The sequence below is a fragment of the Ursus arctos genome, unplaced genomic scaffold (genome assembly GCF_023065955.2).
Source record: "Ursus arctos isolate Adak ecotype North America unplaced genomic scaffold, UrsArc2.0 scaffold_2, whole genome shotgun sequence".
NCBI classification, from domain to species: Eukaryota; Metazoa; Chordata; class Mammalia; order Carnivora; family Ursidae; genus Ursus; species Ursus arctos.
The window spans coordinates 38,906,951-38,934,460 of NW_026622874.1; the positions used below are offsets into that span (position 1 = coordinate 38,906,951).

Here is a 27,510-nt window from a genome sequence, read left to right on the forward strand (position 1 = left end):
TCTAGCTTCCAGCTTGACCATTAATAAAAGCACATTACAGGGGGCGCCTGGGTGGCTCAGTCGTTGAGCGTCTGCCTTCGGCTCAGGACATGATCCCGGTGCTCTGGGATCGAGCCCCACATCAGGCTCCTCCGCTGGGAGCCTGCTTCTTCCTCTCCCACTCCCCCTGCTTGTGTTCCCTCTCTCGCTGGCTGTCTCTGTCTGTCAAATAAATAAATAAAATCTTTAAAAAAAATAAAATAAAATAAAAGCACATTACAATGTAATAACGAATAAGCTGTGAATAAGCTGTTCCCAGCTATGTATTTAGGTTAGTCCCTTAAACAAAGTTTCTTCCAGAATTTTCTTCCTGAAAATGTTTTTTTTACTGCAGCCTACTACTGAGCTTCATGGAATGAATTTGATTTAGGTAGTAATGATTATTAGAAAACTATTTCAAGACGGACAACTGGTTAACATCTATAAGGGAAAGCATATAACCTCCCTAGTATTTGAAACTATAAATTAGTATTGTAAGTAGGGCTTTTTTTTTTTCCACCAACCAAAATAGGCAAAGATTTTGAAAAGATAATGCCCAGTTTATTTGAGAATATAGTGAAATGGGCCTCCTTGTATTTTATTGTTGGGAATGCAAGTTAATACTTCCTTTTCGGAAAGCAAATTGTCAAACGATGAAAAGCCCCAAACTGATACAGAGTTTCCACTTAGCGGAAATCTTTCTCTAAGAAACAGTCCTAAATGTAAGAGGGTCGGGGAAGCTTTATATACAGAGATTCTCATCACAGTGTATATTTTACGTATGTAGCTCTATAAAATTCATTCAATAAATACTCGTGTACGTATTATGTGAAAAGCTGTTTGCTGGGTACTATTGAACAAAACAGATTGAGTCCATTTAGCTGTTTGTTATAGTGGAAAAATTGGAAACAACCTAAATGTCCAGTGTTCTGGCAGCAGTTAAGTAAACTATGATTCATCCGTGCAGTGGATTACTATGAGTCATAGTTTGCTTTACTGTTCCCTGACTACTAGCCATTTAGGGGTGTTTCCTTGGAACAGATGAGAGTATGAGGCAGCCATTTAAAAATGAGTTACAAGGTAGTGTAATAACCTGCAGATATGTGTATGATAAAAGATTACTGAAGGATCTAGATGCACAATTATATATGTAATAGGAGTATGACTGTGAAGTGATAGAGGATACCCAGGCCCAGGTAAAAAGACCAGTGGGAAAACTCTCCAGAGTGTTACCAGTGATTGTTGTGTTTCTAAAATGAGACTAAATATGACTGGCTTTTTTCTATTTTCCTTCACTTTCTTTAATGCTCCCCAGTTACTTGTATTTTTTTTTTTCCTTAAATGCTTTGGCCACACAAACTTCCCAAAAGTGAAGGCTTGCCTGAGAGTGAAGACCGCTTGAACCACGTGGGAATTTTGTCAGAGCACTTTTTCCCTCTCTGGCGACGGGTTGCGTGTTTCTGATGGAGTGGACGTTTTGGGTAGTGGAGCCGAGAAATCTGGGCACCCACCCCATCCCTAATATCGTCTGTGTCCACACACAGCAGTGTAGGCGCGGTGTCGTGTGCCTCACATGTAGCAGTGTGGATGGTAAGGTGTCTTTCAATGAATGTTGTTTTTTGGTTTTGTTTTTAAAAAATGTCTTTAGAGTGTTTTCTGAAGACTGCTTGGGAGTGGGGCTGGTTATATGCTAATTCTCCATCTTCACACCTATGACATTGGAATCTACTTGGCTTTTAGTGCAATGTGGTGAAATTAGATAGTTCATATAAATTCACACTGTGACCATAGTCAAAGCGCCGAGAAGCTCTAAGATTCATTATTGAGTTGTCCTTGCCACCTTAATCTAATTTTTAGATTTTTAATCCACTCTTCCTTCTTTTCAGTAGAACTCCAACTTTATTTTTTCCCTCCTCATTCTCTTCCCTATGTTTCTATTCACATGGAATTTCTAGTTGTGCAGACTTTACAGTGTGCAGAGTCATACCCCTCACAGCCTGTGACTCTGTAGCAGGCTTCAGTTTTGCCCCTCTCTGCACTTCGATGTGATCAGTGTGAGATTTATTTTCATTGTCTTCTCAACTATCAGTGACAGACGTGTTTGTAGAAAAGACCTGTTTTCCTTTGTGATGTCTGAGACTGTGTGTAGGGGTTTTGTTTTGGTCTGGCTTGGTTTGCTTTTCTCTATTTAAAACTTAGATTGTGTCTACACCCACACAGAAACTTCACCCAGTCACCAGGCACCAGTAGGCTGTTCCTTTGCAGAATGGTGATCAGAGAAAGCCATACATCTGGTGATTTTGAGTTTCAGCTTTTGAAGACTGATTTCAGGAATGCATGGTTTTCTTCCTTTACCTGTAAGGCAAGTTATTTACTCAGCACACTGAAGAATGGAAGACTCGGCATACTTATGAAGTACCAAACTGTTGAGATCACAGAAAATTATTTCTGGAAGGTACTTTAGAAGCTACTCTAGCCCAACTCCCTTATTTTACAAAAAAAAAAAAAAAAAAATGCCTGGGGCCCCAAGAGGGATCATGGCTTAACCTATGCTGTACAATAGCTTAGTGGCAGAGATTGAACTAGAACAGTTCTGAATTCCCACATCAGCATTCTTTCCACTGTGCTGATGGCTGTCTTCCAGGTGCAGGAGTACAGGTGGTACTTATTACAAGACTCCGCTGGCTGTAATGCTGTACCTAGGGTTGTGGAAAGCACCCTCTTTTGTTCAGTCTGATTCCATTTATGGTAGAGTTTATACACAATGTCTACAAAAAAGTCTGCTGCTGTCCCAAGTTTCTTACCTTTTTAAAATCATCTTCCCTCCATTTCTGATTTCTCAGTCTGTTACGTATTTCAATCCAAACTACTTCCAAATAATCAGAATATTCCTCCACTACAGTTGATTTTGATTTAAAGCCTTCTATATATTTGCTAATGTTTATAGGCTGGTGAGGTTAGGAGAATTGAACTGTTATTATTTCAAAAATAAAAGCTACACTAGGACTTCCAGGTCAGGATGGCAAAGTAAGGACACTGAATCCTGTTACCTCTCATTACAAAATTAAGAAGTAATGGGTAAATATTTTTTTAAGATTTTTAAAAATATGCAATCATACTTAAAAATAAGAAAGAAAGTCTGTTTGGGCCAATAATGGAGAGAAAAGCCACTGTGGTAGGGGAGCTATAAATGGATGTAGGCAATTGGGTCAGGGTTTTCTGTAAGGATTCTGTCTACTCAGAGCATGAACCAGGAACACACTATGCTGTCTGCAAATGGTGGGCTAGGTTAGTTCACCTCATCCCAGCAGCATCACAGAAGTATACTGCTTGTGCCTGACCAGAAATCAGGAAGGACAGCCAGAGGCAGCAAGCACAAGGACCCACTCAAGATAGAACCCAGAGCTGTCAATTTAAGATCAGGTTCAAGGCCGGCATCTTATCGGGTCTAAGCTAAGGCGATCTGAAACCACCCTGTAGAGACAGGTACTCCTATTATGACACTGTCATAGAAATTGAGTCCTCAAAATATTACAAAGAATTCATAAAATTTAAGACCATGAAAAGCAGTCAAGAGACCCAACAAATGAGAGAGTTGTTACCCAAGAGAAAAGATAACAGAACAAACCCTAAAGAGGGTTTTAAAAAAGTTAAAATTCTCAACATACAAAAGAAGTGAAATCCCACAAAACAAGAATAACGGGTAATGAAACAAGAACAGAAAGGGGTGAGAAGGAACCACTTCGAAGTCTTGGAAGTGAAAATGTAATATTGAAATGAAAACAATATCTAATGTGTAAGTGACAGAAAAGAGAGACTGCACAGCATACTGCCTCCAGCTTCAGAGAAAAACCAGTGAACTGGAAATAGGGTGGAGAAAACATCTCCGTGCAGCATCGAGATGGAGGAGAGCTGGGACATGGAGCACAGCCTGAGGAGCTGGAGCACACATCTGCCCAGAGGCACAAAGGAGCAAAGGGAACGAAACAGACAGGATAATAATAATGAAGATTGCAGTTGAGTATTAATCCATGAAGGCGGGAGTCCTCAGAGTAGAAAAACCTCACCTATAAAGCACAATAAATAAACCCATAGCTACTAATCATTTCTTTTTTTTTTTAAGATTTTATTTATTTATTTGACAGAGAGACAGGGAACACAAGCGGGGGAGTGGGAGAGGGAGAAGCAGGCTCCCTGCTGAGCAGGGAGCCCGATGCGGGGCTCGATCCCAGGACTCTGGGATCATGACCTGAGCCAAAGGCAGACGCTTAACGACTGAGCCACCCAGGCACCCCTACTAATCATTTCTATAATGAAATTGTAGGATATTAATGATGTAGAGAAAGAAATTTTTTTAAGATTTTATTTATTTGAGGGAGAGTGAGCATGAGCAGGGGGAGGGGCAGGGGGAAAGTGAGAGAAAGAATCCGAAGCAGGCTCCATGGTTGGAGTCTGATGTGGGGCTCAATCTCATGACCCCGAGATCATGACCTGAGCCGAAACCAAGAGTCAGACGCCCAACTGACTGAGCTACCCAGGTGCCCTAAGAAAAATTTTAAATGCAAAGAAAAGATACAGGTAATGCATCTACAAAATTGTCGTCAAATCAGTGTTAGGCTCCAGCAGCAGTAGGCAACGGTATCTTCCAAGTGCTGTGGAAAACCAGTTATAAACCTACAGCTCTGTGCAGTGATTTCTATACATAAGAGTGAAATAAAGGCATTTGCAGATACGCAAGGGCTAACTTCTCAACCCCAAGCTCTTACTAATAATGAAAGAACCAAATATAATAAAAAAATCATTAAAAAAAAAATAATGAAAGAACCAAAGGATGTTCTTCAGCAAAAAGAAAAGTATATGCAGAAAACAGTGGAATACTAGAAGCAAAAGTATTAAAATATGGTGATAAAGCTAATTTATTTCTTTTATGTGTAAAAAACTGGATCTAAAATTCCAGCAACAACAATGTGCTAAAGATACAAAAGTATGCTAAGGTCCTTATTTTGAGTAGAGAGGATACTAAGTTTGTAAACTTGTAAAAAAAATATGTATTTAAATAATTGTGTGTTAAATGTAGGAATACCCACTAAAGTAATAGAAATGTAGAAATAGAAAGTACAACTCCTAAATCAGTAGTGAAAATTGGTAATTTTTAAAAAATTTTTTAAAGTTTATTTATTTACTTATTTAAGTAATCTCTACACCCAATGTGGGGCTCAAACTCATGACTCCGAGATCAGGAGACACATGTTCTTTTGATTGAGCCAGCCAGGCACCCCTGGAAAAATAGATAGTTTAAAAAATTTATTCACTCAGGGGCGCCCATCTGCCTTCGGCTCAGGGCATGATCCCGGCGTTCTGGGATCGAGCCCCACATCGGGCTCATCCACTAGGAGCCTGCTTCTTTCTCTCCCACTCCCCCTGCTTGTGTTCCCTCTCTCGCTGGCTGTCTTTCTCTGTCAAATAAATAAATAAAATCTCTAAAAAAAAATTATTCACTCAATTCAATAGAAGGCAGGAAAGGAGATAAAAAGAAGCAAAGGGAAAACATGGAAATAGTAAATATAAAATAAGATATGTAAGTAATCATAATGAATATAAATTCATCTACAAAGCCAGAGGGGCACTCAGATTATTCTACTTACTTTATGCTGTCTTCTAAATGATACTGAAGGGGGTAAAAAAAAATATGGAAGAAAATATATGCAGATACTCGCAAAGAAAAAAACTGATATGGCAACATTAATATCCATCAAAAGATAATTTCCTGCCACCTGTTCAATGCCAAGTCAACACACCTTCACCTCAGACTGACGAAGACTCAAACTGACACTCTTCCCCCCAGATTCCAGCCCCTGTGCTCAAGTTTGTGCCCAAAAGTGGGCATAATTATAACAGCAGAATGAAGCATCCCAAATAGTGACACTAATTCTGTGGAATATATAACGGATAAAAGGAGTGTACTAGGCAGAGAACATCTCCAACAAGCACATCAAAGAACAATACATACAGCATGATTCTGGTTCCTAAAAGAAACAAATCTGGGAAAAAGAAAACAAGACAAAATCAGAGAGGGAGACAAACCATAAGAGACTCTTAATCATAGGAAACAAACTGAGGGTTGCTAGAGGGGAGTGTGGGGAGGATGGGGTAACTGGGGGATGGGCATTAAGGAGGGCATGTGATGGAATGAGCACTGGGTGTGATATGAAACTGATGAATTACTGAACTCTACCTCTGAAACTAATAATACACTCTATGTTAATTAATTGAATTTATATTTTTAAAAACTCCAAAAAAGATAATTTCAAGCAAAAAGCATCAAATTATAGAAAGATATTTCTTACTTGTAAAAGAACAATCCACAAACAAGATATAAAAATGGACTGTGGACACTGAAATAGAGTTTCAAAATTTATAAAACAAAAGCTGACAGAGTAGCAAGGAAATAGTATATTGACATTCAGAGTTGCAGATCTTAACACACCTGTATTAGAAACGAATGTCAAACAGGCAAAAATACCTAAGGACATAAAGGATTTGAACAACATAATTAGCCCACTTGACCCAGTAGATATAAAGCACACATGGAATGTGTGTACCATGAGGGTCACACTAAAGTTAAAATCAGCATTCACTCATTCATTCATCAAGTATTTATCGAGTGCCTGATGGTTGCCGTACATTGCTCTAGACACTTGGAATACGTTAGTCAGCAAGACAGATCTTGGCCTCACGGAGCTAACATTCTAGCAGGGAGGAAGGAGGCAGACAGTGAGCAATAAACATGTTAGACAGTGATAGATGCGGTTTGAAATAAAAAGAGTTGGAATAAGGAGGATTGGTGGAAAGAGGACAGCAGTTGTAGTATCAAGTAGGTTGCCTGAGTAAACCTTGTTGACAGACTGAGATTTGAACAAAGATTTGAAGAAGCTGAGGGAGTTAACCACAAAGATACGTGGAGGAAGAGTGTTCCCAACAGGGGAAACAGCTAGAGCAAAGGCTGTAGGGTGGGCAAGTTCTGGCACATAGAAGAAATTATAGAGGAAAATAGTAGGAAAGAGAATCAGATCATGTAGATAATAGGGTATTGTAAACCTGTGTGTTTTACTCTGAGTAAAATGAAGAGCCATTGCAGGAGTTTGAGTAGAGGAGTAACATGATCTGACTTAAGTTTTAAAAGAATCATTCTAGCTACTGCATTGAGATTAGACTTGAAACAAGAGTAGAAACTGGGGGACTATTACAGTAATCCAGGCAAGAGATGATGGGAGCTTGGATCGTGTGGCAGCAGTAGGGGTATTGAAGGTTGATAAGATTCTGAATATGTGGCATGTGAGGGAAAGAGGAGTCTTTGATAACTCCAAGGTCTTGGCCTGAGCTGCTGGAAAGATGGAGTTGCTATCAATTGACATGGGAGAATCTGCAGATGTTGAAGGTTGGGGAGGACAATCAGGAATCCAGTTTTAGATATGTGAAGTTTAAGATATCTGCTAGATATCCAGCTGGGAAAATGACAGATCTGTTGCATCTTTGGAGCATTTAGATGTTATTTAAAGCCATGAGACTATATGACGTGATGGAAAGACAATATAGAAAGAGGACTAAGGACTAGAACAATATGGATATTTGACTAATTAAAATGGATTAAAAACCTAAATGTGAGATCTGAAACCATTAAAACCATAGAAGAGAATACAGGCAGTAATTTCTCTGACATTGACCATAATAGCATTTTTCTAGATACATTTCCTAAGGCAAGGTATACAAAAGTAAAAATAATCAGTTGGGACTACATCAAAATAAAAAGCTTTCGCACAGCAAAGGAAACCACCAACAAAACAAAAAGACAACCCACTGAGTGGGAGATGTTTGCAAATGATATATCCAATAAGGGCTTAATATCCAAAATATATAAAGAACTTAAACAACTCAACACACATACGATACACAAAAATCAGATTAAAAAATGATCAGAGGACCTAAATAGACATTTTTCCAAAGAAGACATACTATGGCCTACAGACACAGGAAAAGATGTTCAGCATTACTAATCATCAGGGAAATGCAAATCAAAACCATAATAAGATATCACCTTATTGTACCTGTTAGAATGGCTAAAATCAAAAACACAAGAAATAGCAAGTGTTGGCAGGATATAGAGAAAAAGGGAACCCTTGTACACTGTTGATGAGAATGTTAGTTGGTACAGCCACTATGGAAAACAGTATGGAATTTCCCCAAAAAATTAAAAATAGAAATACCGTATGATTCAATAATTCTGCTATTAGGATATTTACCCAAAGAAAACAAAAATATTAACTTGAAAAAATGTACGCACCCCTATGTTCATTGCAGCATTATTTACAATAGCCAAGGTATGGGAAGCAGCCTAAGTGTCCATCGATAAATGAACAGATAAGGAAGATGTGGGGCGTGTGTGTGTGTTTGTATATATGTGTACATATATACTAACACACACTGGAATATTATGTAGCCATAAGAAAGGATGAGATTGTGCCATTTGAAACAACATGGATGGACCTAGAGGGTATTATGTTAAGTGAAATAAATCAGACTGAGATGAAAGACAAATATATATGGTTTCACTCGTTAGTAGAATCTTAAAAAAAAAAACAAAAAAACCCACCAAATGAATAAAAAAACAAAAAGCAGAATCAGATCCATAAGTAGTGAGAACAAACTGATGGTCGCCAGAGGGGAAAGGGTTAGAAGATACAGGCTCTCAGTTATAAAAGGACTATGCCATGGGAATAAAAGGCACAGCATAAGGAATATCGTCTATGATTGTGATGTGTCGACATAGATGGCTACACTTGCGGTGGACATAGCAAAATGTATAAACTTGTCAAATCACTATGTTATACACCTGAAACTGTCGTGACATTGTGTATCAACTGTACTCAAAATATTTAAAAATTTAACAAAAAAAGACATTTGACTAATTATACCTAGGTGGTACAAGTTTCTCTGGTTGGAACAGCAGACTTTGTGATCATCCTTCTGAGTGGTTAAAAACAGATTCGCTTTTGGGGCGCCTGTGTGACGCAGTTGGTTGGGCGTCTGACTCTTGTTTGGACTCAGGTTGTGGTCTCAGGGTCATGAGGTCGAGCCCTGCGTTGGGCTCTGTGCTCCGCACGGAGTCTGCTTGAGAGTGTCTGCCTCTGCCCCTCCCCCCGACTTGTGCACGCTCTCTCTCTCTCAAATAAATAAATAAAATATTTCAAAAAAAATATTTGCTTTGCTCTTGGAGTTTTGATTCCAGTTTTAATGATAGGTTTTGTATACTGTCACTCAGTCTGTATTAGGACCAGTAGTGTGTATTTGTAAGATAGCTAGGTCACCAGTAGTCTGTGGTATGGAAAAGGTATTTTATTTTTTGGTTTGTTTAAATATGTGTTAACGGAACTTATAGAGACTATGACCTTAACTCCAATAATGCATTATTATCACCACCCAAATTGACTAGCGCAGATAGTAACATTACATGCAGCATCTTGCAAACTGATTAGAACAATGCCCAGGGCATTGTTAATTCTTATATGCCCTTTGTGCTCAAACAAAGCAATATGTGGTTCTGTGTATGCTGGTCATCATGGAGCTTAGTTCTTTCTGGAATTGCATGCTAAGCAACAGACTCCAGGAGTCTAATTAATTTGATCCCCACATTGGTCCTGTTTGCTACAAACATCGTCATGCCTCATGAGCCTCACAAGTTGTGTTTCTTAGAGAAATGCATATGTAGCTCTTATACTCTGCAACAGTGTTTGCCTCCGCATAATTGTGTTTATGTGGAATTACATCGGCATTGCAACGTGGGAATGACAGGGTTGACAGGACCATTAACTTGAGTACTCTGGGAATTGTTTCCCCGCTGCCCCCATGGCTGACTGAAAGAGCTGTGTTTCTGAGTTATATTATGGTGTGGGAGTTTGAAATGGAATTCTTATTAAACAGTACATAGACAGTTCTTTACCTGCCCTGGGCAAAAATAATTTGGACAAAAAATAGTACTCTCCCTATGAAATGTTTTATCTTTCAACTTTTTCTCTGTAATGAACGGCTTTTTTTTTTTTTAATCTCTTGTATCTTAGGTAGAGGGAGAAACTGATATGTCATCTTCAGAGTTATAGCTGTACTTTTTAACCAGAACCAAAGCTTAAACTTCCTCTGGCAGATCCCTAGTGAAGGGGCAAACTGATGTCCAGTGGAAATGAGAAAGGCAGAAAAAGGAAAAATTGGATATTGAGAGGATTCGCTTGGCATGGAACAAAATAATTTGAGCCTAAGAGAAATGAGAGCATTAGAAACTAAACCTGGCAGTACAGTGGCATCTTCCATTTTCAGCTATTTTGAAGTTTTTTAACTGAGAGCTTGGCCATAGAGCATATATAGATAACACGTAGACTGCTCATAAAGCAGACGGACAAACATTGATGCCGTGTATGTCAGCAGCGTCTGCAAAGCAGGAAGGGTGCGTGCCAGTGCGTTGTAGACTAGGAAGGTTCCTTTGTGACTTCCAGGATCTGTACTGTTATAAGAAAATTAAGTGTTGAGTTTAACTACATTTTTAATGCTAAGGAGGTAGTATTCTTAGTAAACCTAGATGAATGGAGCAGATTTTATATATGGACCAACTATAAATTCACAGTTATGAAAGATTTTAAATTTCTGCATGAACCATACATAGATCGCTTTTCTTAGTAATAGCCTTTTTTCCTTAAAACTCTGCAATTACTAATGGAAATATTTTTCCTTTTCTTACCACCTGATGGAGCATTCAGCCAAATTTATAGGCTTTAAAGAAAATTACCAAAATATTGCAAAAAATAATAAATCAGGTTGATGACCGTTAAAAAACTTGAACTTCAAGTAGAATTTCTGAACCTTTATAATTTATTTTTATAGATTTCTATTACTCGTAGCTTATGATGGTTCTGATTTTATACTTTTTAAGCTGTAGGTTTCATTGTCAAGAAGCTTATTATTACCATATACTGAGCCCATGTTTAAGGCATGTTGCCACCAAATGGTAGTACATTTTGCCTGATACACAGATTGTAAGCACAACATAAATATCAAACATATCTTTATGCACTAAACAAATTTATTTATTTTAAAGGCTTCTCTAAAGTATAACTACGTATTTTAGGGTATTATTTCTTAAATGTGGTAGTGTTCAGCATCTTTTTCCTTGACTTTTTTTTTTTAAGATTTTATCCATTTATTTGAGAGAGAGCGCACGTGAGTGGGGGGACGTGCAGAAGCCAAGGGAGAAGCAGACTCCCTGCTGAGCAAAGACCACAGTGCAGGGCTCCATCCCAGGACCCTGGGATCATGACCTGAGCTGAAGGCGGACGCTTAACTGACTAAGCCACCTAGCCTCCTTCTCCTTGACTTTTTAAAGTAACTTTATTAAGATAAACAACTTTTTAAAACAACTCTTGGGGCGCCTGGGTGGCTCAGTAGATTAAGTGGCTGGCTCTTGATTGTGGCTCAGGTCATGATCTCAGGGTCATGGGATGGAGCCCCAATTGGGCTCTGCACTGGGTGTGGAGCCTGCTTAAGATTCTCTTTCCCTCTCAGCATTCCTCCCCCACCCCCCACCAGTGTGCATGCTCTTTCTCTCTCTCTCTAAAAAAATTAAAAATAAAAATAAAACAACTCTTTACTGAATGTTTATAGTTGTAACAAAAGTTTTAGATAAGTCATACTGTTTTAAGCTACTTATTCAGTGTTTAACCAGCCATATAACCTACAGAGAGAGCCCTTTGGGCTACTTTTAAGCTAATCAAAAAAGATTTAATTTGCTCTGTTAGTGCTTCTGATCAGTTGAAGCATTTTGACTCATCAGGGTACTGTGAGCATTTTGACAGAGTAATTATTCCTTCCTCATGTGGCTCAGTCTGGAGCAGAGTAGGACGCATTCAGCGTCCCTGACCCTGGCCTACTAAATGCTGAGAGCACTCTGCAGTCGTTGTGAGAACCAGTGTCCCCACGTTTGTACATGCCCCTGAAGGAGTATTGCCCCCACTCCCACCTCTACCCTTGACAAAAACCTCTGCTCAGATTCTGAGTTGCCCCCTCTAATTTTACTTACTGCTGTTTCTATCGGATATGGCCTATAAAGAAAGTGTGAGTAAAGGGAAAACTGCGTAAGTTATTCCCATAAAAAAGGAGGTAGCTTCTCACTTCTGTTTGCCTTTTTTTTAGCTGTTACTCAGTTTAAATTTGATTGCAAAACACTTAACCTATAAACTAATTCTGGGACAGGTTTATTAAAGGACCTGTAATGATCCCTTACCTTTAAGTGAGTTTCTGAGATTTAAACTTTTATAACACTGGGATATTATTTAAGTTTATGAGAGGAAGATGGGAAACATTCTGTAGACTAATAAAAATTGGTGAACTCCATGCTAGGCAACTTGTAGGTCTTATCTTTGCTTCTATGTTATTGTCTTGTACCTCAAAATGGCTCTATCTCCTGCTCCCTCCCTCTGCAACCCACCAGAGTATACACAAGCCTTTTAGTGGATGTGTTTTGTTGGTCTGATTTTTAGCTTTTATTGCTTTTTCATAAAGAACACATGTCAAAAGCCCTTTATTAAATGGAAAGAATTGCATGACTTCCTTCTGTTCTTTATTTCCTTATATTGGAATGAAGGCTGACTCTTCACTCTGGAATGACTCATTTCAAAGGAGTTGAGGGTAAGAGAGTCATTTTGTGGTAAAATCCCTAATATGTCTACCTCACTCAGGAGCATCTCTGCAGGAGAAATCATTAAACATGAGTTAACGTCATTGGTCTTCCCCATCCCCAAAGAAGGGGGAAGATTTTCATATCACATAAATTAAAAATGAGGATTAAGATGAGAAAATGGAAAGACAAAGGAGTTAAGTGACAAAGAACTTCCTGTTCTCTTTAGAACTTCTAATGTATCCCCTTTCCCCCAAGTAATGCTTGTGGCCCCTCTAGGTGCCCAGTAATAAAAACAGCAGTATAAATACATGGAATAGTAAATGCAGCTCTTACTCACTCTGACTGTTGTTCTGACTTGGCTGTGTGCTATTGATGGTCTCCTTTAAAAACAGCTTATTTGTTTAGTATGAAATTAGAAATTACATAAAAACATATGGAAGAGGAGGGCTTGTTTGCGTTTTGTTTTGTTTTTTATGTTTACAATTTTTTTAAAGATTTATTTATTTTGAGAGTGTGAGATTGAGGGAGGAGTAGAGGGAGAAGGAGAGAGAGAGAAGCAGACTCTTCTGAGTGCAGGGCCTGTTGCAGGGCTCGAACTCAGGACCCTGAGATCATGACCTGAGCCGAAACCAAGAGTCAGTCACTCAACCCAGGTCCCTTACAATTCTTTTTTTTTTTTAATTGAAGTATAGCTGACATACAATGTTATATTAGTTTTAGGTGTACAGCATAGTGATTTGACAATTCTATACATTATGCCATGCCACAGTAAGTATAGTCACCATCTGTCACCATACAAAGTTATTACAGTATTATTGAATATACTCCCTATGCTGCACTTTTCATCTCTGTGACTTGTTTATTTTATAACTGGAAGTTTGTACCTCTTAATCCCCTTCACCTATTTTGCCTAACCCCCAGCCCCCTCTCTTCTGGCAGCTGCCATTTTGTTCTCTGTTTTGTTTTGTTTGTTGTGTTTTTTAGATTCCATGTGTTAAGTGAAATTACACAGTATTTGTCTTTCTCTGTCTGAGTTATTTCACTTAGCATAATACCCTCTAGATCCGCCCATGTTATCACGAATGACAAGAGTTCATTCTTTTTTATGGCTGAGTAATATTCCATTATATCTACATGTGCCACATCTTCTTTATCCATTCATCTGTTGATGGACACTTAGGTTGCCTCCATATCTTGGCTGTTGTACGTAATGTTGCAATGAACATAGTGATACACACATTATTTTCTTTGGGTAAATACCCAGCAGTGGAATTACTGGATCATATGGTATTTTTAAGTTTTTGAGGAACCCCTGTACTGTTTTCCATAGTAGCTATACCAATTTGCATTCCCACCGACAGGTGTGAGGAATCCCTTTTCTTCACATTCTCGCCAGCAGCTGTTATTTCTTGTCTTTTCTATAATAGGCATTCTGACTGGTGTGAGATGGTATCTTATTGTACTGCTAATTGTTAATTTTAGCAGTATGGAGCCCTCACTTTGCAGTTATGTAAATCTTGAGATTTCCTATAATCTTTTTGAAGACAATAATCACGTCTTAAAGAGCTTTATATAACCCTAGTAGTACCTTACGTGGAGTAAGTACTTAATAGTGTTAGATGGATTTGTGGAAGAAAAGTATCAGTTGATGATTAAAAATAAAAATATTTTCAGGACACCTGGGTAGTTCAGTCGGTTAAGTGTCTGCATTGGGCTCAGGTCATGATCTCAGGATCATGGATCCTGTCCTGAATCAGGCTCCTTGCTCAGTGGGGAGCCTGCTTCTCCTTCTGCCTGCTGCTCCCCCTGCTTGTGCGCTCTCTCTCTCTCTCTCTCTCTCTCTCTGATAAATAAATAAATAAATAAATAAATAAATAAATAAATAAAATCTTTAATGAATGAATGAATAAAATTTTTTCTTTGGCCCTTATATTCATAAATGGGGCTGAAAATGATTACTCTGTTTCACACTCTTAGTTCCAAAAGGAGGAACTGGGATCTTAAACTATTTATAGTTCTTAATTGTTAATATTTGACTCATTACCTTCTTCCCTAAATCTAAACTAAAATACTGTATATTGTTGCTACTCAGAAGTTTGTAAACTAAGCCGCCAAAAAAATTGATTTGCTGGAAGCAGTATAAAAATTTTTGGAAGACTAGGTAATGTCTGTCAATTTAACAATGTCCTTTAGGCTTTGAAGACTTTGTGGTTTGGAAGCCATGCTTAACCTTCCAAGAGGAACTTTCCTATGCTTTTTTTTTTTTTTTTAAGATTTTATTTATTTATTTGAGAGAGAGAGAGCACAAGAGAGCACGGGCGGGGGTGGGGGAGGAGCAGAGGGAGGGAGAGAAGCAGACTCCCTGCAGAGCGACCATGGGGCTCGATCCCAGGACCCCAGGATTATGACTTGAGCCGAAGGCAGATGCTTAACCAACTGAGTGTCCCAGGAGCCCCTACTTTTGCTATATCTGACGAAATGGGTGCTGGGAAAGGATTCTTTGGGCACTATGCCAAAAATAGAATTTTAGAGATGATAGTTCTAAATGATTGAGTTTCAGGTTTGGGGCCTCATCAGTAAAGTCTAGGCCTAATGTTTCTGAGTATAGCCATACAACATTTATTTATTTATTGACTTAAACATCTCATAGTTTTGGCTTAATTCTGACATTCACAAGTGCTAATAGAGAGGGTCTTTTCTGATCCCCTTAGCCAGAAGTACTTCAGAACTTAATTCTGTTACTGTCTCTCCTTTTTTATAACAGAAGAACTTGAAAAGTATAGATACAGACCATTTGAGATTGTAAAACCACTCTGAGATCGTTTTAATTTTAAAAGTAACTAAATTCCAAGAGATTACATTTTCTATGACTTATAGAATGATAAAATAAAGCCTCTATGGGTTTTACAATCTAATAGAATTATGAGGTTTACTTTTAGCAGTTGTTCATAGTTGATATATCAATTTATAGGCATATCCACCCCCTTCTATGCACATCCATTTATATTTCTATACTCAGCCCTCAGGAATTTAAAAAATTAGTTTGGCTCTGAACCAAAGAGCAAATTACGTTCTTTCTAGCTAGCTGTTGTTTCACCTGTGTCTTCACATTCTGTTTGTCCTTATATACTCTTAATCCTTGCCCTAATTCAAAATCTTTACCAGATGAAGTTTTTTTAAAAAAATATTTTTAGGGGTGCTTGGGTGGCTCAGTCGTTAAGCGTCTGCCTTCAGCTCAGGGCATGATCCCAGCGTTCTGGGATCGAGCCCCACGTCTGGCTCCTCCACTGGGAGCCTGCTTCTTCCTCTCCCACTCCCCCTGCTTGTGTTCCCTCTCTCGTTGGCTGTCTCTCTCTCTGTCAAATAAATAAATAAAATCTTTAAAAAAAAAAAGATTTGCAGGGTGCATTTGGGTAGTCTGAGTGTTCGTATGGTGAAACTCTGACAGTCTGACACTAGCGATGATTCTGGGAATTTTATCAATCATAATAAAATCACTCTCTGGTGTTTGTCCACCAAATCCCACCAAAAAAGAAAATTTTGCTTAGTAAGTAGTGACTTTTGTACTATTTCCAGATTTTCCTGATCAAGCAATATAACATTGGGTCAGATTGAATTCAGAGCACATATCTTTTGCCAGTTTGATAACTCAAGGATGAGAAAACTATCCTCCTGTCATGCCGGAGTAGAAACTACTCTCTCTCTTCTCACCTGCGAAGGACTGGTACTGTCTCTTTGTTCTTTGCTTTCAAACTTTTTTGACCATGACCCACGGTAAGAAATGCATTTTACACTGTGACCCAGTATACATATAGATGTATTCCAACAGAAACAACGGTTCCATGAAAGCATACCCTTACTCTATGCGTAATGTACTCTGCCATTTGCTATTCTGTTTTGCTTTTTATGGATCTGGTTGTGAACCCCTAAATTGGTTCGTGACCACCTAATGAATCTTCGTTCATTGTGCCTTTAGCCCAAGTGATTGCTTACTGCCATTAACAAACCCAGTTCTTTGGTGAACACAAAATCTTAATGTATTTGTAATGGGACACTGTCTTTTGAAAGTTCTCTGGAGTTAAAAGGAGTTACCTCATTTGCCCCCATTTCCCACCCTCATAGAACTGGGTGGGTTTTTTTAACTTTTTATTTTGAAACAATTTCAAACTTACAGAAATATTTTAAGAAGAGTACAGGGGCGCCTGGCTGGCTCGGTCGATTAAGTGTCTGACTTCAGCTCAGGTCATATCTCAGGGTCCTGGGATGGAGCCTCATGGGCTCCCTGCTCAGCCAGGAGTCTGCTTGTCCCTCTGCCCCTCCCCCAGCTTGTGCTCACGCTCTCTCTCTCCCCCCCACAAATAAATAAATAAAATCTTAAAAAAAAAAAAAAAGAATAGTACAAAGACCCTTGTGTATCCTTCACCCAGAGACCACATTCAGATTTCACCAGTTGTCCCAATAATGTTCTTCATAGCAGAAGGATCCGATACAGAATCATACATTAGATCTGATTCTCATGTCTCTTGAGTTTGGTCTTTCCTTGCCTTTCATGACCTTGGGTTTGTTCGTTTGTAAGATTTTATTTATTTATTTGGCAGAGAGAGGAAGCGCACAAGCAGGGGGAGAGGGAGAGGGAGAAGCAGGCCCCCTGCTGAGTGGGGAGCGCAATGCAGGGCTCGATCCCAGGACCCTGGGATCATGATCTGAGCTGAAGACAGACGCTTAACTGACTGAGCCACCCAGGCATCCCAACCTTGGTATTTTTTAAGGTAATAGGCCTGTCATATGTGTCCCTTAGTTTAGGCCCAGTGTTTCCTCTTAAGTAAACCCAATTTATGCATTTTTTACAATGTCACAGAAGCGGTCCTTTGCTCTTCTCATTGTGCCCTAACAATTTGTCCCACTACTGTAATGTTGAGCTTTGATCACTTGATTAAGATAGTGTCTGCTAGGTTTCTCCACAGTAAAGCTCCCTTTTCCTCCTTTGTGATTAATAAATACTTTATGAGGCAATACTTTGAGATTATGTAAAATCCGGTTCCTCCTCCTATTTTTATCTACTGGCTTTGGTATCCACTAATGTTCCTTTCTTGGATTGATTTTACATTGATATTTGCCAAATGGTGGTTTTTCTAATTTCATTACTCCTACATTTATTAGTAGGCATTCTGTTGTAAGGCAGAACTTTCTCTCCTCATTTCTTTTCTTCAGCCATTTATTTATATTAATGTGTGCTCAAGAGTTCCTGTTTTGTTCAGTGGTTTATAACTTTTCACTATCATTATTTATTTTGATGCTCAGATTGTGTCAGGTTTAGCTTTCTAAGCAGGTCTCCATGTCCTTTTGTCATGTTCCCATTATTGTTAAAGTGCTTCCTTACTTTCTGACACAAGAGACCCAGGCTCATTTTCTATCCCTGCTCCAACTCCGGAATTACTAATTTCTCTAGGGAGCCCCGTTCCTTTTAGTGGAGAATGGCACATAGAAACGATGATCTGCACACCAGGTGTGCAAAGTGCTGCTGGGGTGTTGCTCTTCCCACATGTCTTCTTGCACAGAGCTGGGAATGCATACATAGATGCATTCATCTAGACACACACACTTTCTTACATCTTTAGTTATTTATGTCTGTCTATATTGAAAACCACTAGTTCATGTTGATACTTCAATCCTGCATATCACAAGGTTTATCCTAGGTTTCCCTTTTTTCTTATTTATATCTGCCTTCTCCAGCATTGAGAAACCTAGCTTCCATTAGCTTCAGTATGTTTCTTTATTTGCTCAACCCCCCTGTATAAAGCCAGTCCCCTAACTAGACCATGTTACTGCCTCCCTCAGTATTGAGAGGATTAGGTGAGATAATGTATGTTAAAACACTTTTTTTCCCCTAAGATTTTACTTATTTATTTGAAAGACAGAAAGTAAGCAAGAGAGCACAAGCAGGGGGAGGGGCTGAGGGAGAAGGAGAAGCAGGCTCTCCACCAAGCAAGGGAGCCCGATGTGGGGCTCTATCCTGGGACCCTGGGATCATGACCCAAGCCAAACGGAGATGCCCAATCGACTGAGCCACCCAGGTGCCCCAAAACACTTTAAAACATAAAAGAGTTTACCACTGCCTAGAAGTAGATTTAAGAAACAAGTAGAAAGAGACGAATAATAGTTGGGAGTAGTAGGCTTTTACGTTTCCTCTTCAGTTGCCAATGAGTAATGAAATCACTATAAACCTTACATAAACAGGTCAGGGAACTGACTGATCAGACTTGTTCTTGCCATGTCTTTGAGGAATAATGTAACCTGGTGACTTTCATTCTGGAGAGTGAAAAAGTATCCCCCTAATCCTTCCCTAGACAATCGTGCTTGCTATGGGATTGTTACTATTTAGGTTTACTTCAATATTTCTTTTCTAAGTGAAGAGATCTAATAGAGAAAAACTCACTCTTATCAGATGAGATTAACTATATAAGTAGGATCAAAAACAGATTCATAAACCTGAATTCCCAAAATAATTGGCCTTTCAGACGCAGTATAGTTCTGGTTTGTGGTGGAATTGATCAGTCTTCTTAAGTTTTTTAGATTGGGAATGAATTAAGATCTCTTTTAATAAACCCTTATCAACCTGTATTCCTCAGACCAGCCCCCGAGTAGCTGATCACTTCCCTTCCTTTAATTTCACAAAATTGGTCAAAGGAATAAAGAAGTTGTTAAGGTAATTACAGGAAAAAAGAGTGGCATGCTAGGAAGATTTGAAGGAAAAAGTATAAAGTTTGTGTAGGAAAAGGAAGGGCAGGATAGAGTTTCCAAGAGCCCAGAGACAAGTGAGTTGTTACTTGGGGCTAAACCCATTGGCTTAGAAAGCATTTGGCCTAGAAATGTTGGATAGGGTAGTGATGACAACAGAGTGCAAAAGATTAAATTTGAGATGTTTCAAGGCCAAATTCAAAAACCTTCAACACTAAGCATATAAATTCCTTTCTTTTTAACTCTTAATTGTCCCTGTGGGCAACTTAGTCCGGTAGTCTTGCATTTCCACTTCTGTCTCTCCGTTCTCTCTTCATTTCTGACCCTTTCTCTCCCCTTACCCGGACCCCTTTCCCATGTTGTTCTTCCGTGATTACGGCATTTTAGAAAACTCTGGTAAGCTGTATACTCAGAGACAGCCATTAAAGTCTCTAATGTACAGAGAGCTTCCTTTGCAGTGGGCCAAAGTTTCAATTTGCTGGGCTTCCTTGTGGTGCGGCAGGAATGACATGTCATTAAAGTGGAACATAAAGGGCCTGAAGGTGCTCTGACTGATGTGTCTGTCAGGGCTTTGTTACTTAAGAGATCCCGAAGTCGAAAAGTCCCCATTCTCATATTTAGCAAACTGTTTGGAGAAATCAGCCATTGAAACTGCTGCTTACTCTGACTGAAGCAGTGGATTCCAGAAGGCTTGGTGGGTTTCACCCCTGAGCATGTCCCCAAAGAGCCTCCCTTTACTCCTAGAAGCTGGCAGGCTTTCTTTTCCTCCTGCAAGTGGCAACCCGAATACTGAGTTGAAAGTGAATCTTTGCCCTTGGCACTTCTCCAGCATTCCTCGCTGAGCGAATAGGGATTTGGAATGTCAGAAAATAGAAGAGGGGAGGGGAAAAGATGTGTGTATGACTGTGAGTGTTTATATGTAAAAGCAGCTTCAGTCTGGGAGGACTTAGGGAAACTTGACTTCCTCAGATGGCTTCCTTCTCATAAACTCTTGGTTCCTTATTTGTATTTTTTTGTTTTTTGTTTTTTTTAAGTTGTTTAACCTGAATTTATCACGGCGGTTCTAAACCCCTTCCAGCCCAGTGAAGTCAAGCTAAGGAAAGACAGCATGATTTCCAGAGGATTTCTCTTTCTTCCCTCTGGATAAAGTGACGGTAGTTCGTCCCAGGCTCGTCTCCGGCAGGATCCAAGGTCGTCTTTCCTCTGGGATTTAATCCGGTGTCTTCGGGAAATTAGACTCAGGTTTTATCGGGGAGCAAGTCTCACTAAGAAGTATCCTTTTGGGAGAATCAAGGACTCGATCTAGGCATAGAAGGTGTGGCTCTGTACAACACCCTCCATCGTGAGCTACCAGTCCCGAGCACTTGTGGTTGAAGCTGGACTGAAAATATTGATGGAACACGCCTCTCAGACTCTGTTTAACTGTGGACGAGCTCAGAGCGCAAGACTATAATTTACAGGGTGGCTTTTATCCTTTATTTAGTTCTATCCAAAGTCTTCTCACATCAAGTCAAAAGGAGAGCTTCTGTGAGGGTAACCTGCAGGGGCAGTTCCCCAGCTTTGCGTGAAGAATCCAGTGGTTGAGTGTCTGTCTACATCCTGAGGAACCATGTCCTCTTTATATACCCGAAGTAAAGAATTCACTCGGAATAGGAAATCTCAGTCTGATTCTCCCCCAGCATCTCCCTCCCCGACTGCCAAGACACTCCGAGTAAGCAGCATTTTATTTACATATGTTCGTAGCTGTGTCAAAGGTGGAGAATGTATATGTAACTTGGGGGAGTTAGGTTTAGAGCAAAGGCATTACAGAGCATGTGGGAATCAATAGAGGGAAAAAGAAAATTTGCAAGCAAAGACCCTGTTAGCTTTTCTGCAGGAGGTTATGGTTCATAATACTTACTGTAGTCTTAAGTAAAAGCAGACTTAAGTATGTCAGACTACAATTTCTGTCTTTTAGCTTTTAATTGTCAGTTGTAAGCTGCCTGACAGTAAGATTTTAGAGTCCTTGTCACTATATCTTACAGGCGTTTCTTAATTTCTCTGGCTATTTTTAGTTGCTCCCTTTCCTGTTTGTTTTTTTTTTTTTTTTTGTGGGTCAATACTGTGTTTCCAAAGAAGAAGCTCCTAAATGGCCATGAAACTATATACATTAAACTTCAGTTACGTGCAAGTTCCTCATGAACGTCTGCGTAGGCGTGTATGTGAGAGAGAGTATGCCCTTGCCTGTTTTATGTGTCCGTTGAGTGATAGAAAAAACAAAATGAGCAAGGAGTTACGGACACTTGGAGTCTTTCTTACTCCTCAGTCACCGTCAGGAAATTTCATGCTTATAAAGTCAAAGAAAGAACTCCTAGCCAATGACAACCAGCTGTGTGGAACTGTGTGTAATGTCCTAGGCAGATCCACTTGAGTTTTTTTCTCGAGTGCATGTTTCTGTGGAAGCGATTTGCATCTGATTTAGTGTCTTCCTCTGTAGGAAACTGACAAAAGCAAGGACTGCTACCAATAGCAAGCGATGAGAAGCCCCGATGGGCATATTAGGTAGTAGGCAAGGTAGCAGTTCCTTCTTAGGGAACAGAGTAGGCTCTACTGTATATACAGAATAACAAATCCGATGGTCACAGCTGCCTTATTTGGGGAGCTGTGGGGGAAGAATCTGTAAGAAACCTGAATTGACTACTGCATTTCTGAGTTATTTTATATTCATTCTCAGTGTTTTTCTCATGGGGTAAATTACCATGGAGTGGCATTTGCTATGTGACATGTTGGTCTGGGACATCACCAATTTAGTTACCAGAATACCAAAAGGATCTTGTTATAAAGCTATTTCATTCATGACTTCCTTTTTGTGAGAGGACTGAGAGGCTCCAGTGTATATGTCACCATTGTTTTGTTCCAGGAGAGTTTCATAGGCTGGTGCCTTTCTTTTCTAAGAAGCCAGAGTGTGGGGCGCCAGGGTGGCTCAGTCGGTTGACTGTCCAACTCTTGGTTTCAGCTCAGGTCATGATCTCAGGGTCGTGGGTTCGAGCCCTGCGTCAGGCTCTGTACTGAGCATGGAGACTGCTTGGGATTCTCCTTCTCCCTGTGCCCCACCCTGTTCACATGCATGCTCTCTCCCTCTCTCTCTTTCAATTAATTTATTTATTATTAATTAAAAATAAAAGGGACTGTAAGCATATAGATTTAAAAAAAAAAAAACAGCCACAGAATATTTCCCCCTTAGCAGCTGTTGGGTGCTTTTTGGTGGCTACCAGTTGAGGTCCACGAAATGGAGCACTTTTACTTCAGTAGTGTTTCCCTTTGTTCCCATCCCTCTTATCAAACTCAGCAGTACCTTCGGTGTAAAGAGCCCATTGTTAACATTTGTTCACTACTGTAACCACAGTTCCCGGAGCAATGTGTGATACCTCATGAGCATTCAGCAAAATCTGGTTAGTGACACACATGCCTTTTCCCTTTCTGTTTGAACCCATTTCTTTACAGTTAAGTACTACTTTCTTCTTGTCTCAGTCCTAACAGCTGTCATCCACCCTTTCTACCCTCATTCCATCATCCCCCCATCCGTGACTTTTAGACAGAGGTCACAGTGAAAGAGAATTTGAAAATTTGGATTACAGGAAACCAGCACATGAATGGCCTTAATAAGAGACTGCTTCCCAATTTTAGTGGTCAGTGGCTGTGGCTTCCCATAATAGCATCCGCTTACTGTAACCAACTTCCAGGTCCACATAGCCTTAGGCTCTACTATAGAGAGTGTTGATTTTTGTATATCATTCATGTTCTATGATGTCGCTTGTGTCTTTACTGTCTGAGAGAGTGAAAGGTATACAAGACGAATTTGGAGGCTGTTGACGCTCTGAATAGGTTATAAAACTAAGATTTATCTCCTAAGATTCCCCTGTAGCCTAGTTTCCTCTCGTGCCTTAACAAATTAGGTGCTGCTTACAAACTGGTTTTGAATGCTGTGACCATCCCTCTTCTTTCTCTGTATGTGGTGCTCTTTAACAACTAATGTTGTGGTGGAGATGTTGCGCTCATAGCCTTCTGATGCCCGGTTATTTAACTGGCTGCTGCTTCACTTTCATTACCTCATTTAATTTCCAGCCACCCTGAAAGGTGGGTGTTGCTGTCACCATTTTACATAGGAGGAAACTGAGATACATGGAAGAGAAGTGGCTTACCCACATCACACAGCTAGTAAGCAGCAGAGCCTGGCCTCTCTGGCTCCAAAACCCATATTTATCCACAACACTGGTTTCATACCAAATACGTTGGAAGGTCAAGGACGTTCTAGGGTCAAAGATGACAGTTAAAAGCTTGGATAGCTGGGGAATCCAAAATTCAGACATAATGAGCACCCAGGAAACTGAAATTGCAAGAAGGAGGAAGGCAGTGTCTCCAGACCAATGGAGGGAATTGACATACTGAATCTACCATGCCTGATTCTCGAATCCTAGTCATAGTATGGGAGACCATGGATCCCACAGAGCTATACCTCTCTCAGAGGCAGAAATACTTGAGTGAAGATGCTGGGACATGTCTGTGTGCATCTCTGAGTTAAGATCAGAACACCTCTTGCTCTCTTCATGCAAACTTGTGCACATTCAGTTTTCTGCTAGAAATTGCACAGAGAGGTATAGCCTCTGAAGCCAACATTCTTCAAAACAAATGTTGACATTTTGAGCCAGTGTATAAATATTTATGATTTTTTTTCTTACTGTTGTTAAAGAGGCTAAATATTAAATGCTTCCATATAAGGAAAATGCTCTCAAAGGGAATTTTTAAATAAAGGCTGTTCACCTGGGGAGCTTATTTTGGACACCTTGCTCTTAGCCAGATGTTCAAGAAGCCATATGGACAAACTGTAAACTGTTACTCAAACAGGTATGATTTTTAACTTGGGAAAACAAACAGCAGGATGATTTCTCAGTACTAGAAAACTGAAACTATCTTATCATGCCTTTACTTTTTAACTCTCAACAGCTTCTGATACTTTTAACATTACGTAATTCAGTGTTTCTGTACTCGGTAAACTAGGACCCTTTTTAGTAATATAAAAATGTAATGTTGGCCTAGAGATTGTACTAGTATCCTCCCTAATGAAAAATCACTTATATATGGAAGACCGCATATGTCTTACTAGCTAAGATTTTACTTTCTCTAGTTTGTATTTCAAAAATAATATTTTTCATTCTCTGAACACAAAATTACACTGTTAAACATGGTTTTTAAAAATACACTCCTCTCTTTCCATAAGGAAAATATCTATCATCCATTCTTTTAGTATCCTCATCCCCCCATTTGGCTATTCTGGAGCACCTGGGTGGCTCAGTCGATTAAATATCTGCCTTCGGCTCGGGTCATGATCCCGGGGTCCTGGGATCGAGCTCCACGTCAGGCTCCCTGCTTGGCGGGGAGTCTGCTTCTCCCTTTCCCTCTGCCACTCCCCCTGCTTGTGTGCGCTCCCTCTCTCTCTCTCTCTCTCTCACTCATTCTCTCTCTAGCAAATAAATAAATAAAATCTTTTTTTAAAAATAAAATGATTATTCTTAGTGGTATGCTCCTAATATTGCTTTTTTGGTCTCTGTTGATCCTGAATAGTGAAATAATTTTTTTAAACAAGTCTTTTGGCTTTCACACTAGGTTCATACTAGTTCAACATCTCTTTGGTCTCTAAAATTTGTGGAGCTCCCTGAGTAACAGATCTGCTCATCTTTGATTTTTTTACACAGGGAAAGCAGAACAACTTCCAGACTTAGATTACTTTTTTTTTTTTTTTTAGGATTTTATTTATTAGAGAGAACACAGGTACACGCACGAGCGGGGGAGGAGGAGCAGAGGGAGAGGGAGAAGCAGACTCCCTGCGAGCGCAGAGCCTCCCACAGGGCTCCAAGTAGGCCTCCACAAGGGGCTCAATCCCAGGACCCTGGGATCATGACCTGAGCCAAAGTCAGACACTTAACCGACTAAGCCACCCAGGTGCCCCAATTCACTCAAATTTCTAATGGGAAACACACCAGGTATTTATGTATAAGAATTTGAAGGCTTAGCCTCTGTTCTCACTTTCTGAAGCAACTACATGAGGTGCTGGGTTCACACAATTAGTAGAAGATTTTCCTTTTGGTGTCATTTTCCAATGTTGAAAGAAAATAATGATTCTGAATTACAAATACATTAGACACCTCTAGCTCTTGCTTTTTACTCACCATTTATATTATCGGGTCTCAAGTATATAAATTCTATTTACTTAGAAATTAGTCAGTTTAGATGGTTTAGCAGTTCTAAATCATCTTGAAAACAAGTGCCAGGTAATCGTTGGTCAGTGCTCTCAAATTATTATTTGCTAATTTAACAAAATATTTTTCAATACAGGTATATCCAAAGATGATAAAATACTAAAGAATGTCCACATTGTAGGGCTTAGTTGATATTTATTATATTGAATAGTCTTGAAGTAAGTAGGTCATCAGCTGAACTCTGGGAATCTTTTAATTAGACAGATTTTCATTGAATTGGTTGGTATTTACGATAATAGGATTGGACCTGCATCTACAAAACAAGATCAGTAGCGTTTTCCTATTTAATCTGGATTGCTGCTCCTTCAGGATTTATATCTTCGCTGAAAATACAGAGATTTTTCCTAACTTTTTTCACCCCAGCCATTAATATAAGTAAAGGGAACAATTATCCGACTTGTTTTGTTTTATAACCAGCTTTACAAACTAATCAGAGAACATTTGATAAACAAGTGAGTGATAAAGGATTGCTGCTTTCACAAGACCTTGTCTATGTGGCCCCTCAGGCTAACAGGCTCCTCTCTGCCTCTTAGGCTTCCAGACTGTCAGTATTGATAGTCATTCTTTGCGTGTCCTTTCAGCTCTCCTGTGGCAAACACCAACAGTTCTTTAGTGTATTATCTTATCTTTTCTACCTCTCATACTGCATCTGGGCACTACCAATCTGGAATTCATTTTTCTCTTGGCTTTATAATCCATTATCACAGAATGAGAAACATTTGTCTGGCTGAATAAGGGTAATTAAGAGTGCAATCTGTTAACCATTTTTTTTTCTAACAAAAACCACTAGTGTATCTGTTTTCTTTTCTTTTTTTTTTATTCCACTCAAGGAAAGTCAAAAGCAGTAATTCTACAACCCAAGGAATCTCCTAAGCAAGAGTAGTGAACCTGTAGAAACAAAAGCAGTTTCCCCATTTGGAATCGTAGATAGAGAGTGGACTAGTTAACCCGTGTTCTACATAAAGCTGGATGAGATGGCGTCTGAAGTCATGGTTTTTTGACCAGAGAGGCGGGCAGTTTTGAAGGTATCCGTTCCTTTCATGGAGTTTCAGGTGACAACACAGAGATGCAAGCCCTGTCCTGCCCTTGGCCTTCCAGTTCTCTGGTTCCATGATAAATGTTTATCAAGGCCACCTATTCTGTTTTGAATCTTCCCACCATTAACATTCCATGAGCATCTGCTATGCAATAGGCCCTGTGCTGGACACTGGAATTCAGAAATGACAGATACAGTCCCTGCCTTCAAGGAATTGACAGTCTAACTGAGGAGATAAAAAAGAAAATCAAATATAGGGTGTTTTTTGTTTTAGGAGATCAGTCAAGTGTAAATGGATTAGCCGGATATTTCAAGAACAGTAGAAGATAGGTAGTCAACGAAGGAAGAAATTACATTACAAAAGTGGGAAGAAAATATATGAGAAAGTATAGGATTCTTTTGAGAGCTGCAGATCAGTGTGGCTAGAACAAAAGATATATTCAGGGGAACGATAGGAAATGAAACAGGAGACAGAGCAGGAGCCAGGTCGTATGGGGCTTAGTATGTCATTCTAAGGATTTGGGGAGTTATCTTGTAGATAAAGAATTGAAAAGTTGAAGTAAAATTGCTGTGATCAGAATTGCTTATTTGAGAGGTATTTCTGGCATGTATGACAAGACTTGGGAATTAATAGAATGGGGGTAAGGATGAACCTGTGAGAGGGCAGAGTCAAGATGAATCCCAGGTCTCTGGTCTCGGTG

General features: G+C 39.5%; 1 protein-coding gene across 7 annotated transcripts in view; it reads left to right on the forward strand.

The window, feature by feature from the left end:
- PPP1R12B (protein phosphatase 1 regulatory subunit 12B) overlaps window positions 1-27,510 on the forward strand; it is a 207,402-nt gene that overhangs the window by 140,649 nt on the left and 39,243 nt on the right. The window contains exon 19 of one of the 7 annotated variants that reach the window (XM_044377711.3): window positions 1,389-4,111. The exons of 5 other annotated variants lie outside the window; for them this stretch is intronic. In XM_044377711.3, the coding sequence (XP_044233646.2) occupies window positions 1,389-1,391 (3 nt within the window). In that variant the 3' untranslated portion in view covers window positions 1,392-4,111. Of the gene's footprint in view, window positions 1-1,388; window positions 4,112-19,292; window positions 21,189-27,510 lie in introns of those variants that run through there. One more of the 7 variants, XM_026480642.4, reaches the window with a different exon arrangement.